This window comes from Otolemur garnettii, unplaced genomic scaffold (assembly GCF_000181295.1).
Source record: "Otolemur garnettii isolate 467f Iridium unplaced genomic scaffold, OtoGar3 scaffold00039, whole genome shotgun sequence".
Taxonomy (NCBI): Eukaryota; Metazoa; Chordata; class Mammalia; order Primates; family Galagidae; genus Otolemur; species Otolemur garnettii.
The window spans coordinates 11,146,121-11,160,395 of record NW_003852434.1 but is presented as its reverse complement, the minus strand read 5'-3'; the positions used below and the strand labels follow the sequence as shown (position 1 = coordinate 11,160,395).

Genomic DNA, 14,275 nt, shown 5'->3' with positions numbered 1-14,275 from the left:
TTGATCATCAATTGGTGATTACACAATCCACAATATGTCTATTCCTTCCCTGCTATTTACAGTGCATGTTACTTAAAATGCCCTCCTTAACGGCATTCAACAAGCCTTTGCTTTTTCTTAATTTTCTTGGCAATGATCACAGGTTCATAAGATAATCACAGGTTCATAAGACTTTAAAAGCACATGCTTGCTTTGATTTCTCTTCATTTAAAAAACAATTCTCTTGAAACGAATCCTGCACAATTATTGGGTTTATTAGATTCCCTCAACTATTTCCTCATTGATAATTTATGATTGTCCTAACATTCTTTTGACTTTTATTTATTTATTTAGACAGAGCCTCAAGCTGTCACCCTGGGTAGAGTGCCATGGCATTACAGCTCATAGGAACCTTCAACTCCTGGGCTAAAGTGATTCTCTTGTCTCAGCCTCCCAAGTAGCAGGGACTACAGGTGCCCACCACAATGTCTGGCTATTTTTTGATTGTAGTTGTCACTGTTGTTTGGTGGGCCCAGGCTGGATTCGAACCTGCTGGCTCTGGTATATGTGGCTTGCACCTTAGCCACTTCAACTATAGGCACCAAGCATCCTTTGACTTTTAAAACTCCTGATCTTCTTAGTTTCTTTGGTTTCAAAAGTCCAGAAAAAATAAAACTGGTTTTTCTAAACAAGGTACACATGTAATTATAACTAACATTCCTTTCCTTGGCACTTACGACAGAGTTTCACTCTCTCAAATTTTAACACTTCAACTTCACCAAGAGTTGATGAACCAAAGAGATAGCTGAAAACTAAGGAACCAAAGATAGTGTCCTCTTGAGTATAAATACAATTCTTGAACCTTAAGAATTTCTCAAATACTCTGCTTTTAAAAGAATGAGATTTCCAGTATTAATGCTGATAGCTGTACTATCCTAGAATTCTTCTTGTTTCTGTGTTTATTTTATAAAATACATTTATTACATATTTATAAGATAGTAACAAATAATTATCTATATTCTACCCATACTACCTTAACATGCTTCTTACTTTCCCCTCCCATAAAAACCAAATATAATCCATCCTGCTTCTGCTCTCTGTTTCAGATTTCCACACAGGTAACATTTTGAAATATAAGGTCTTCTTCATTCTTTCTATGAGATGTTTCTTTGGAATAAGACATAATAGTTACTTTCCAGTCATGAATCCAAGCCACCAAGCCTTGGTATATGTAAAATCTTAAACTTGTCGCTCTTTCAATACTTTTATTGATTTACTATTCATACTCTGTGGCAGGTACACAGATGTTATAAGCAGTATTCCTGATGCTATTTTATTTTATGGCATTCTAAGAATTCTTCTGTATATTCAACTTTTTGAAAAAATCTAAACAAAAGGTCAAATGAATACAAGAAACAACATATCTAAATGAAGACTGACATAACCAAAAAAAAGCCTCTTTTTACATGATTTGTTAAAGATTATTAGGTTGACTATTTCATATACAGGAAGAACATATCCAAAATAGTCCCTCACACAAAGATATAACTCAATTTCTTACCAACTTATAGTCTAAAATAATTTTATGGGCTGTGATATAATTACATTAATGCTTAGCAAGGGGAAAGTCAATGCCAAGTATAAGAAACCAAACAACCTAAAGGACTTAAGCAATATTCCCCTCCCTGCATTTATTTATAAGTAAAAAGGAACAATGTAATACAGAGTAAAGAAGATAATATAATCAACAAAATTAACTCTAACCATTTGAGGATCTCATCTTAAGGCAAGCACTCCTAAAACCAAACCATTCAGTATAAAAGGTACTCTTGGATCCCTTTAAGTAATCATGGGCGTGCCAGAAAACAGCTCACTAAAGAAAGGTAAGCTTAAAACTACAATAAATAATAAAGTGGATAAACATTGCCTTATATCCGTACAGCTCTTTTATCCACTAAGCATACCCACATTCTTCATCATTTTACCTCTACGAGAAACTTAAGTGGAACAGTTATTATTCATGTTTGAAAGGTAGGGAAATTGTTGCACAAAGCTTTAATTTTATGATTCAGATTGAATTAATGGGTAAATGAGTGTTAGAAGCCAGAAATCAAAATCTCATTAAAAAAAAAAATCAAATATGAGTGGCCAAGGTGGGCAGATTACTTGAGCTTAAGAGTTCGAGACCAGCCTCAGCAAGAGTGAGATTCCATCTCTAAAAACTAGCCAGGCATTATGGTGGGCAACTGTAGTCCCAGCTATTTGGGAAGCTGAAGCAAGAGGATCACTTGAGGCCAAGAGCTTGAGGTTCCTGCTAGCTATGACCCACGGCACTCTACCAAGGGTGTCAAAGGGAGACCATCATAAAATAAAATAAAACTTCTAAATGCAACCAACACTTATGACACAAGAAATTAATAACTGAGAGACCAGTAAATGGGAGCATTGCACTATGGCATTTTGAAATGATACTATGACATTTTGGTACCATCCTATAACCTCTGATGGCCCTCTTTCCACAACTATAGGGGGAAAAGCAAGGACACGAGCTTACCAGTACCTCTGAGACAGAAAGCAGGTTACAAAGTAGGGGCACTACAGCAAGAAGTAAGCACCATGACAAGCTGAGCTTCCAGTTCTATGAGGGAGACTGCCTCTGCACAGTGTCACCGACACACTCTTCTCAGTTGCTGTTCTCATCTTTCCCTTTCTTACGGATTTGAAATAAAGCATGATCAAAAGATCAAAACTGCTAACCTCAGGAATAGCAACTATGCTACAGGTATGCTTTTATCTCTATTTTTTCCCATTTTGAATTTCTTCAAGTAGTAGACCTGGTCTATAGAAAAAATACAGCAAAAAATACTTTAGTGTGTTTAATAAAATGCTTTGGGCTTTAGATAATTCTTGTTGAAATAAAGGGCTTCTGGTATATTGTCAATCAAAATTCTATTTTCTAATATCTCTATCCATCTAATTATTGATATTCATAATGACAACCAAAAGAAGCTGCCAAATCTTATTTTATTCATTTCTAGAGATGGGGTTTGCTATGTTGTCCAGGCTGGTCTCAAACTCCTGGCCTCAAGCAATCCCCCCTACCTGGCTTCCCAAAATGCTGAGATTACAGGTATGAATTGCTGGCAAATCTTGAAGTAGCTTCTGAATCCCCTCAAAGTAAATTAAACTATAATAATGTGATTTAAGAAATTTTTAGTGTATTCTACTTATCTGAATATTGGTGACCTGTGTCCTAGTCTTTGTTAAAGACTCATCATGATAGCTGAGAGATTTCTATTAGATTTTGTTAGAAATAGTGATTATTATACTTTTCATTTACTGTTACCTACTGTGTACATTACTGCCCACACACAATCAAACAATCATCATCGAAGATTAGGAATTATCAGATACTGTGGTTTTAGAAGAATAAGACTTGGAGAATGAGTACAGAGAGTCAAATTACTCATCTACAGCTATATTTAGCTTTGTTAGTTTTGTAAACTATATACAAAAATGATCTTGGCAAGGTAAGGATATCAAATGAGGAAACAGGTCCAGAGAGGATAAGTGACTTGTTTAAGATTATACAGCTAAATAAACAGGAGAAACATCTGGTGTCAGAACTCAGTCTTTTCTTTGCATTATCTTTTCAATCTGAAGAAAGAATAAAGGTAGGATAGTGTACTTTATATTAAATTCCAAATAGTTTGGCATTGGACAGTTGGCTAACATGACGTGGATAAACATTTGGTACTGAGACAGAGGGAGGTATATTTAGTTCTGTCATTCCAAGAAAGAAATTCATTAGAGGTATAATATAATGATGTGTCACACTCAGAGTCTTCATCTGTTACCAGGTCCATGCTACTATTTAGGAAAAAAAAGAGTTTGTAAGGGAAGAAAAACAGACAACACAGCTGAGTATTTCCTATTTGCTCATTACTTAACTAGTTCACAGTATTTTTAGTAATTCAAGAATCAATGTGCAATATCCAGTCTTTATAGTTTCCTAGATAACAGTGATAGTCATGTTTTCAAAACCTTACTATCTCTAGGAAATTACCAAGAAATTTTAGATATTTCCTCTCAAAATTCTGAAGGGAATGATAAAAATCTTCCGTATTATCTTGAAATAAGCAATGGCAGGTGGAAAAGGAGCTTGATATTAGATGTCTCAATGTTATCAGTGCATTTTTTAAAATTATAGTGCTTCAAGGAAATGTATGTATGAACCCAGGAAACAAATGTCAAATTCAAGGCAGTTTTTTCAAATTAAGTAATTATAAGAGGTCCAAGTAACATGGGAAGCTCAAACAAGAAGCCTAAAGATTCAGTATATCATAATGGTTAAAAGCATAGACTATAAAATCAGACTACTGTGCAAATTGGGCAAGTTAACTTGCTTGTGTCATGGTTTCTTTGTCTATAAAAATAAGGAAATAGATCCATACCTCCCTTCCCTTCCCAGAAAATTACTTTAAAATTAAATGAGACAAAAAATATTAAGACAATCCATATAAATTAGAAAAGAGCTGATATTGGATAAACACTCCAGGAGAATAGTCATGTGCCATATAACGATGTTTGTGTCAAAGACAGACTACATATATGGCAGTGGTCTCGTGAGATTATAATGGAGCTGAAAAATTCCTATCACCTAATGATGATAGGTGTAGCCACTGTAACATTGTAGCACAGTGCGTTACCTTTTCTATGTGTAGATATGTTTAAATATGCAAATATCATTGCATTACAATCGCCTACAGTATTTAGTATAATAACAGGCTATTCACGTTTGTAGCCTAGGCAATACCATTCAGCCTAGGTGTATAGAAAGCAACACCATGTAGGCTGGTGTAAGGACACTCTGACATTCACACAACAACAAAACACTTAATGATATATTTCTCAGAATGTATTGTCATAATTAAGAAACACGTAACTATGAAAGCAATTGTTAATCTAAAATTTGTGAAAAACTACCAAAATACTAGAAAAATTTAGTCTATTTTGCTCTCTAATACTATAAGAATGTGCACTAATTAACCAAAATAAGAATCTCTCTACTAAAAAATCTATGGGATATATCAACAAAGATGTTTCCCCCAAAAATCCATAGAAAGACATAAAAATAGGTATAAATAAATAATAAGTAGACCAACTATCTTCCAAATTCACTGAAATCATTTACTTAAAATAATATGCCATGTTGATAATATGCCTATATCAGTAAATATGCCAACCAGCTTCGCTATAATAGGTATTAAACAAGGATGTATAATGTTTATCCTATAAATAGATGAGTTCCTATCTAATATATCAAATCTAAACTATTAACCATGAGACTCAATCTCATTCAATATCAGACCTCACATATTTCATTCCATTGCCCTGTCCCAATTAACCCTTTTGCTCCCCACCTCCACAGTCTGTGCCTCCCTCCTGCCCTCTCTTACCTAAACATATCTCTACTTCATATATATATCATATGATATTGTAACTGTCTTGTATGTGTATCTTTTCCTACCAGACTTGAGCTTTCAGTGAGATTAGAAACTATTTCTTGTCGACTTTTGTGTCTAGAACAGGACATCACAAAGCAATGCTCAGTAAACATTCAGTGAATAAATGACTAAACAACTGTACAAAATGTTAACTGGAAAGGATAAAACGTTGATAAAATAAATGATCCTGAAAAAGGCCAGGATCCTGAAAAAGCAAATTACAGAAAAACCCAGCTCACTTACTGTGAAATCTTAAAAGGCACTACTTGTTTTTAACACCAAAACTAATATTTTACTTCATGAAAATATACTTTGAAATGAAACTATATTCAAGTCTATCTCTCTTAAATTTTCAGTATAATTTGGCAATAAAAGCATAAATACAATAAATATCCTTGTTTCAAATTCGTAGGCTAAGAAATAAAACATTAATTACAGTTTTAACTTGTATAATTCTTGATTTCTAGCTTTTTGTCTATTTTATAGGGTTAAATCATCGCTTTTTGGCCTTTTGGCTAAGATCAAGTATATAGGATCAAATGAAAGACAAATTTAAATTGTGACAATTTTAAAATATAAGATTACACTATTGTGCTTTGTTTCCTTAACTCACTTTTCTGTTTTGAAGAATATTGCACAACCGTCCACATGCTTTCTCTCCTGCTCAGACATGATTTTGGCACGTGACTTTGGAGAAAAAAACCCATCATATCCACGCTCCTTCAATGCTGGCAGAAAAAGAGTGAAGTATTGCTCTGTTTCCACTTCCTGAGATGAAAGAAAGGTTATCATCTATATGACAGAGGGAAAACTCTGATTAAGATATCAAAATTTTCAGTATTATGAGTAATTAAAATAAAATAATTGATACAACAGATATTATCTATCTTTCTTTATCGCTAGCAGCTACCACTTGACAATGGCAGCTTTTTAAACATGAAAGAACCAGAAAAGTGGCATGGTTTTCTCATGTTCATAACGCTAGTTAGTAAAGGGAGCACCTTGGGCCTCTTGACCCCCAGTTTAGAGTTCATTCTACTATAGTCTACTTCCTCAAGACTGGTAATTAAACAGAGCAATTTGAGTATATGATCAATGAAGTGGTAGGGAAGAGTAAATTTTATATACAGAAGTAATTTTTAAAATGATTTATCTTTCTGAACTATGGTAGAAAAGAATGATACCAAAGAATGAGAAATATTAAGATAAAAAAAAAAAAGATCAAACAAAAATAAAATTTTAGGTACCTAAATACTAATCATCCAATGGTCTGTGTTAATTATTAAATTAGATCTTTTTATTATTTGACTCAAAATATTTTTAACAAATCTTTCCAAATGAAATAATCAAATATTAAGAAATGATTTATTATGAAGATGTTCATAATATTATGGTTGACACCAAAACCTCCTAACTAGTCTAATAATAGAAAGAAGGCTTAATTAACATATGGTCATATAATTGCTTCTGAAGAATTTTAGTGACATGGAAAATCCATTAAGTGCAATAAAGAAGAAACAAAATACAACAATAGTGTGATACCAAGTTTATTCTGCAAATGTATCTATAAATAAATAGTTAAGAGAATAAAAAGAAAATGAACAGAGGAAAATACTCCAGTGTCTTAACACAACAACAATCTTCAGGATATGAGATTAAATGTTTTCCTCTATCATGCTTTATATTTTTTTAATACTTTCAACTTCCCTAGAATAAACACTTTATAATACTATATGGAATTAGTTTTATAATAAGAAAACAATTTTTTAAGGTTACTACATTTTATCCTTCAAACTATACTTAGAAGAATATGAAGCTGTTATCACTATAAACACCAAACAAAAGGTGGACAATTAAGTAACAATATCCTAATTTTGTTTTCCTCCTCCTCCAAATCTGACTTAGTCTCAGTGTTTAGAAGAAATTTTAATTGTTGAAGATTTATTTCATGTTATTTCCTAAGCAATATAAAAATAAATCAAGCTATTTTTTAAGAAAAAATATTTAAAATAATTTTTTCTCTCAAATTATATATATTGAAAAGAATGTGTGAAAGTATAATACTTAAAATTTTAAAACACTTTTAAGAAATAAGTATTTGAGGTGATGAATGTATTAGCCTGATTCGTTCACTCTACAATGTATATATGTATCAGAACATTACACTGTACCCCATAAACATATAAATTTTTCAATTAAAAAATTTTAAATCTTTAAGGACTTAGTATGCTTTCAAAGTTACTAAAAAATTTACTAAAAACTACTTGTCTTTTTGTGTCATCATTTAAGGATAAAAAGCAGTAATAAAATGTAATTCATAAAAACATGCATGTTGTTTCTTCAGCTAAGTTCATTCTAATAAAATGTTTATAGAACAAAAAAAATCTAAATTTTAGAGGTGGATTCTAAAGTAAAGTGAAAATGAATAATTTACAGTATAATATTTTTAAATGTTTATCTTTATAAAGCAACTGTGGGCAAACACTTTCTTTAACAGACTCCAAAATAAGTTTAATTTATATTGCCAAAAGAGTAAAATCTTCTGTGTTTTCTCTTTCATCAATACCAATGATTTGTTCATGAGGTAAATTATTAACATGGATAATAGATGAAATTATTTTCACTTAAAAGAACAGTAAATGAATGTTAAGTGGATGGCTGTACTCAGCAAAATAGTTTCACTGTGGAAAAGTATTAAATGCTTATTTAAATTGTCATTTTTTTTTTTAAAGAGAAGGAGAAAAATAGTCCTTCTGAGTTTTGCTTTGCACAGAGGACCTCTCCCAATGATAAGATCTTCTATTATCTTTAAGTTCACCTTTAAGTTAAAAACAATTTAATTTCTATGGTGTTACCTGAAGACTAATGATATCTGCGTCACAGTTAACAATTTCTTCCATAATTCCCTTTTTCCTGTATTCCCAGTTTAATGCCCAGGATGGGCAATAGCCATATAGCTGCCGGGTGGCGTATTTATCACATAACACATTGTAACACATAACCGTGAATGATGCTAAGAAGTGGGGGGAAAAAAACAACAGACAAAAGGGACAAAATTAGGCAACTTTTTCTAAAGCAGTACAGTGTGTACACTTGCACAAGCACAGCCCCACGCCCCAACATCTTCACTGTAAAATGTCTAGGCAAGAGTAAGATTCTGTTAAACTCTTATCTAACAGAACTTAACTGGAGTCCACCATATCAAAGTTATTTCACTTGTCTTGAATCAGACTTACCAGTTCACATTTGAGATTTCTGAGAGAATTTATCTTAATAAAAATTCAGATTGGAGTGCTAATTTTTTTCATGTAATTTGCTAAGAAACCCTTCCCAAAATAGATGAAATGAAGGTAAATTTTGGTTTCATTTAATTAAAGGGCTCTAATCTCATTAATTTTTAGTAACAAAATAGCTATACTTAACAGGGGGAGGCTCTTACTGCTGTCCCTACTCTGAGGCAGAAGAGTATGGAACTAACAACATTTCCTTGTAAGAGAATCTTTTTTGCCAGTCAAATATTTCTAAAATGAAATTCCTGTTTTAAAACATCCTTAACCATAAAAGGGTGGTGAGCAAACTAACAGATAGGAAAAGACAGTTCAATATCCTTGCTACTCAAAAGTGGCTCTAAATACCAGCAGTATTAAGATTACCTGGAAACTTGGAAATGCAGACTCTGGCCCCACAAACACCTACTGAACAAAATCTGCAGTTTAACAAAATCCCTAAGTGATTCATATGCATGTGCACATTTAAGTCTGAAAAGCCACAATTTTTGTCAGCAATCCTCACTGCCCACTAAAATCATTTTGTAGAGCATTAACAACAACAAAAAAACCCAACAAGGTGACACTAAGGGCCTGACTCCAGACTAATTAAGTCAGAATATCAGAGTACGAGTAGTCACATGATTATAATGGACAGATACAGTTGTGAATCGCTTATTTAAATAAAATGTGATTAATTCAAGATGAAGTTAACACTTGATTGAAGTTAAAGAGAAATTTAGTTCAGTGGTCCTCTGGGGGTCTGACTGGTGGCCATTTTGTACACTGGGGGCTAAATTTCAGTTTGAGTTGATTTGTATTCTGATTATTTATCTTGAAATGATCCAGAACCGTTTCCAAGCCACTACATTTACCTTATTCTGTTTCTCTGAATTTGAAATGTCTTTTGGAAAGTAAGGGGGAAAAGCAGCAAGGCAGATTATTAACTGCTTTATTCAGATTTTTCCTAACACTTTGTAAAGTGAGGTTTCATAGAAAAACCTAAGACTGCAATTTCTTGTTTTGTTTTGTTTTTTTTTTTTTCCTTTTCTTGAGACAGTGTCTCCCTGTTACTGTCACAGGGTCTCAAGCACAGTGGCATCATCATAGTTCACTGCAACCTCAAACTCCTGGGCTCAAGCCATCCTCCTACCTGAGCCTCCCAAATAGCTGGGACTGCAGGCACATGTCACCATACCCAGCTAATTTTTCTTTTTTTGTGTATAGAGAAAGGGTCTCACTCCTGATCAGGCTGCTCTCCAACTCCTGACCTCAAGCAATCTTCCTTCTACCTGGGAATCTCTTAAAGCAGCGGTTCTCAACCTGTGCGTGAAGACCCCTTTGTAACAATGAAAATACATGGTGGCATTAGGAAGGTTGGGAACCACTGTCTTAGAGTGTTAGGGTTACAGGCGTGAGCCATCATGCCCTGCCCCACAACTTCCACAATATATCTAAAACGCTTCATATCAGTGTCAGTGTCTCAGAATGAGCCAGCAATTTTCAAACAGAAATGAAAATTAGCTAAATTGCTTATTATCACTACTCTCCCATATTCTGTTTCTTTCTGATACCTTTTTTTTCCACTATCTGGGCTTGAGTTCTACATAGTTTATCATTATAGTTTTTTGGCTATAAATCACCCATAACTTTCACTAGTTATTATACACATGCCCTATGCATCAGAAGTAAAGGCACTGTAAGCAGTAACTTTCTTAGCACTCAGATTTTATTCAGGGAAGCACTGTATATCACAAGAAAAGCCCACACTAGTTTTTCAATAAGTAAAACCTCAGAATGCATTACTTGGAGAATTTAACAACTAATAAAAACTTGTTTCTATTGTTCTCTTTCTCTTAGTTTTCCTTTCTTTACAGAGTCTCACTCTGTTGCTGAGGCTGGAGGGCAGTGGTACCATCATAGCTCACTGTGACTTCTAATTCCCAGACTCAAGCAATCCTCTCACCTCAGCCTCTGGAATAGCTAGAAGTACAAGTGAACACCATCATGCAAGGCTAATTAAAAAAAAAAAAAATTCTGTAGAGATGGGGTCTCACAATGTTGCTCAGTCTGGTTTCAAACTCCTGGGCTCAGGTAATCCTCTTGCCTTGATCTCCCAAAGTGCTAAGATTATAGGTGTGAGCACCCTCCCACCCAGCTACTGCTTCTTTTCTAAATGGAAATGTAGCTGTGCAATATTAAGAAAGCTTTCAATATCATGTTTACTTGTGTGCAAAAGAAGATTACTTTGGTAATATGTATGTATTTTTAACATCAGTAATGAAATAATTAATTATACACTAGGGAAAGCCAATTATAAAATAAACACACAAGTCTTTAGAAAACTTTGAATATTCCTTTCACTTAGACCATTAATGGGCATCCTGATAACAGAAGCATTGTCTTTGAGCATACTGACATAGTGCCTCTTACAACAGGCTGATACTATGCTAACAGATTATGGCAGTTTTAAAACTATTACCTCTGAAGACACAATACAATTTCTCATGTCATTAAAATGCAAATAAATTCCCAAAGATGTTACATACACATTTTCCAATACTAAAAGAAATGACTTGTCTTTAATTCTCTTTTCTTAACTTAAAAAAAAAAAGCCCCAAACTCAAAAACAGAGGGCTTTATATAGTTCAAAATAGTTCATAATAAACTGATTTTCCCTTTAAAAATTATTAAAGCAGCAATATTCCACGACTGGTTTAACTCTCACATTAAAACAGTTTAAATTTTCATTTACTTTTAAAATGACATTAGCTATAATGAAAACTATTATTCCTGTGAAACAATAATTCATAACTTATTTTAAATAGAATTCCCAAGCGTAAAATATCTAACATGTAGTATAGCCCTATAAATGTCGAATCATTTTTGGTCCCCACAAAGAGATAATAACGGTTTATATTTTCTACAATTCCAGAAATACTGTACTATATCCTTATATTGTTTGAATACTCACCCTCTACTATTCCAACACTCCTGAACTGGTATCATAATTTGTTGCCAATATAGCAAATTTATATCCAGTCTAAATTATTCTTCTGTAAATGTTATTAGTGTACTTCTCAAGAAAGAGAAGTAGTTTCAAAATTTTCAGACTCATCATTTATTTTTCTTAAATCATCCAATACTGTATGTAAAGATGCCATTTCAAAAGTTGTATTACAAAAATAAATTTGAAGCCAAGCACTGCATTACTATGAAAGACATAAGATGCTTGTAGATAGGCCAATCTTAATGTGGATTCTTCAAAGTCCGTCCATCTATATTTTTAAACTAATCTACTTGCAAGAGGTAAAATGAGCTTGTTAATTATAGATAATGAAGCACAAACAATATTTTAAATGTTTCTGAAAAAAAATTTTTAAAAATGAGAAAAATTATTTACCTGATGGCAGAATTTGGTCTCGTTCTTTTAATGTAATCCATGGCCTCGGAGGAAGCTGCTCTGGATGAACTGAAAAGAAATTGTAAATAAGTTACTTCTATATGTTTCTAAAATCCGTATCACTTAGTTTATAGTGTCAAATCAACCTCTGTTTTCCATTTGGCTGTAATGACCAACAAACTGACTTAAAATTCTAATGCTGATATTTAATGAAGATTTAGCAGCCAACACAAATGTTAAGGCGAGGTATGCAGAATGCACAGAACTAATATCAGAAAAGAACATTAGGGCTCGGTACCCAAAGCACAATGGTTATAGCACCAGCCACATACCCGGAAGTTGGCAGGTTCAAACCCAGCCCGGGCCAGCTAACCAACAATGACAACTGCAACAAAAATAGCTGGGCGTTGTGGTGGGCACCTGTAGTCCCAACTACTTGGGAGGGTGAGGCAAGAGAATTGTTTGAGCCCAAGAATTTGAAGTTGCTGTGATGCCACAGCACTCTACCAAGGGTGACATAGTGAGACTCTGTCTCAAAAAAAACCCCCAAACATTAGGAAACTCATCAATGGCATTTCCACTTACACAGTATTTATGAAAAGTACCTATTCACAATTTTTAGTAGAATCTTTGGTTTTAATTACATATGTAAACTGTGTTGACTCAGCCTTATTCCCTCCTGGGAAATCAAAGTTATGTGAAATTTTAATATATTGATGAATGAAAATACATATTTTTAAAATAGAAAAAAGCATATATATGTATAATAAAAATTATTGAATTTTCTAATGTAGTTTTCATTTCCTGATTTCACACTCTCTTTATATAATGTCAACACAAAGCAAGAGATACAGATAGAACTGAATTGTACAGAAAAAAGAAAGGTACTTGTTAATCACTGATTGCTCAGACAGGATTATCAATACCACGAAACTGAATGATACCCAATTACCAGATTAAAAAAAAAAAACTCACTAAGTTAAGATTTAACTACCCCATTTTCTTTTCCCTTAATAATAAAAATATTTGGGCCAGGCACTGTGGCTCACTCCTATAATCTCTGAGAGGCCAAGGTAGGTGGATTGCTTGAGCTCAAGAGTTTGAGATCAGCCTGAGCAAAAGCAAGATCCTTTTTCCTAAAAAAAGAAAAAAGAAAAGAAAAACTGAGGCAAGAGGATAGCTTGCGCCCAAGAGTTGGAGATGGCTATGAGCTAAGATGCCACAACATTCTGCCCAGGGTGACAGCTTGAGACTCTGTCTCAAAAATAAATAAATAAATTAATAACAATAATAATAAAAATATTTGGAATTACAGGAAGCTTAATTCAGGTTTACAGATTTGCCCATGGTTTAGTGGCTGAGAAATGTATTCCTTTAAAACATAAAACACTATCTTTATGAAGCTATGTTAATTATAACCAAAGCAGCCCAGGTCCTTTTTTTTAATTTTTATTTTTGGAGACAGAGTCTTACTTTATCACTCTCAGTAGAGTGCCATGGCGTCATGGCTCATGGCAACCTCTAACTCTTGGGCTTAGGCAATTCTCTTGCCTTAGCCTCCCGAGTAGATGGGACTACAGGTGCCCACTATTTTTTGTTGCAGTTTGGCTGGGGCCAGGTTGCAACCCACCACCCTCAGTATATGGGGCCAGTGCCCTACCCACTAAGCCACAGGCACTGCCCAGCAGCCCAAATCTTTAAACTGTCGCTAACCATTTAGATGCTTCAAAAGTCTACCTAACGTGTGTTACTCTGATTTGGCAGTCATACTTTTTGCAGAGTGAAATGAACATTATTTCACATAGTCCATATTTGCCAGGAAAGAACTGACTATTACTACAAGAGGACAAAACAATCATACCGTTAGCTTAACAGATTGAATCCTGGAAAATCATGGCTGTTAGAAGTGCCATTGCCAGAATCAAGCGATCTACCTCAAAATGGAAAGCCCAATATATACTTTCTAGCTATAGGGATCTTTAACAGCAGCCTACCTATGTTGGCTTGGGTAAAAATTTAGAAATAGAATGGATCAACAAACTGTGGTATATGTACACCATGGAATACTATGCAGCCATTAAGAAGGATGGAGACTTTACATCCTTCATGTTCACATGGAT

General features: G+C 33.8%; 1 protein-coding gene across 1 annotated transcript in view; it reads right to left on the bottom strand.

Annotated features, from left to right (window-relative positions):
* CNOT6L (CCR4-NOT transcription complex subunit 6 like) overlaps nt 1-14,275 on the bottom strand; it is a 75,905-nt gene that overhangs the window by 17,326 nt on the left and 44,304 nt on the right. Inside the window, exons 7-9 of the mRNA XM_023513349.1 lie at nt 12,156-12,241; nt 8,342-8,499; nt 6,100-6,254 (exon numbers count right to left, since the gene is read on the bottom strand). Of these exons, the coding sequence (XP_023369117.1) occupies nt 6,100-6,254; nt 8,342-8,499; nt 12,156-12,241 (399 nt within the window). The remainder of the gene's footprint in view (nt 1-6,099; nt 6,255-8,341; nt 8,500-12,155; nt 12,242-14,275) is intronic.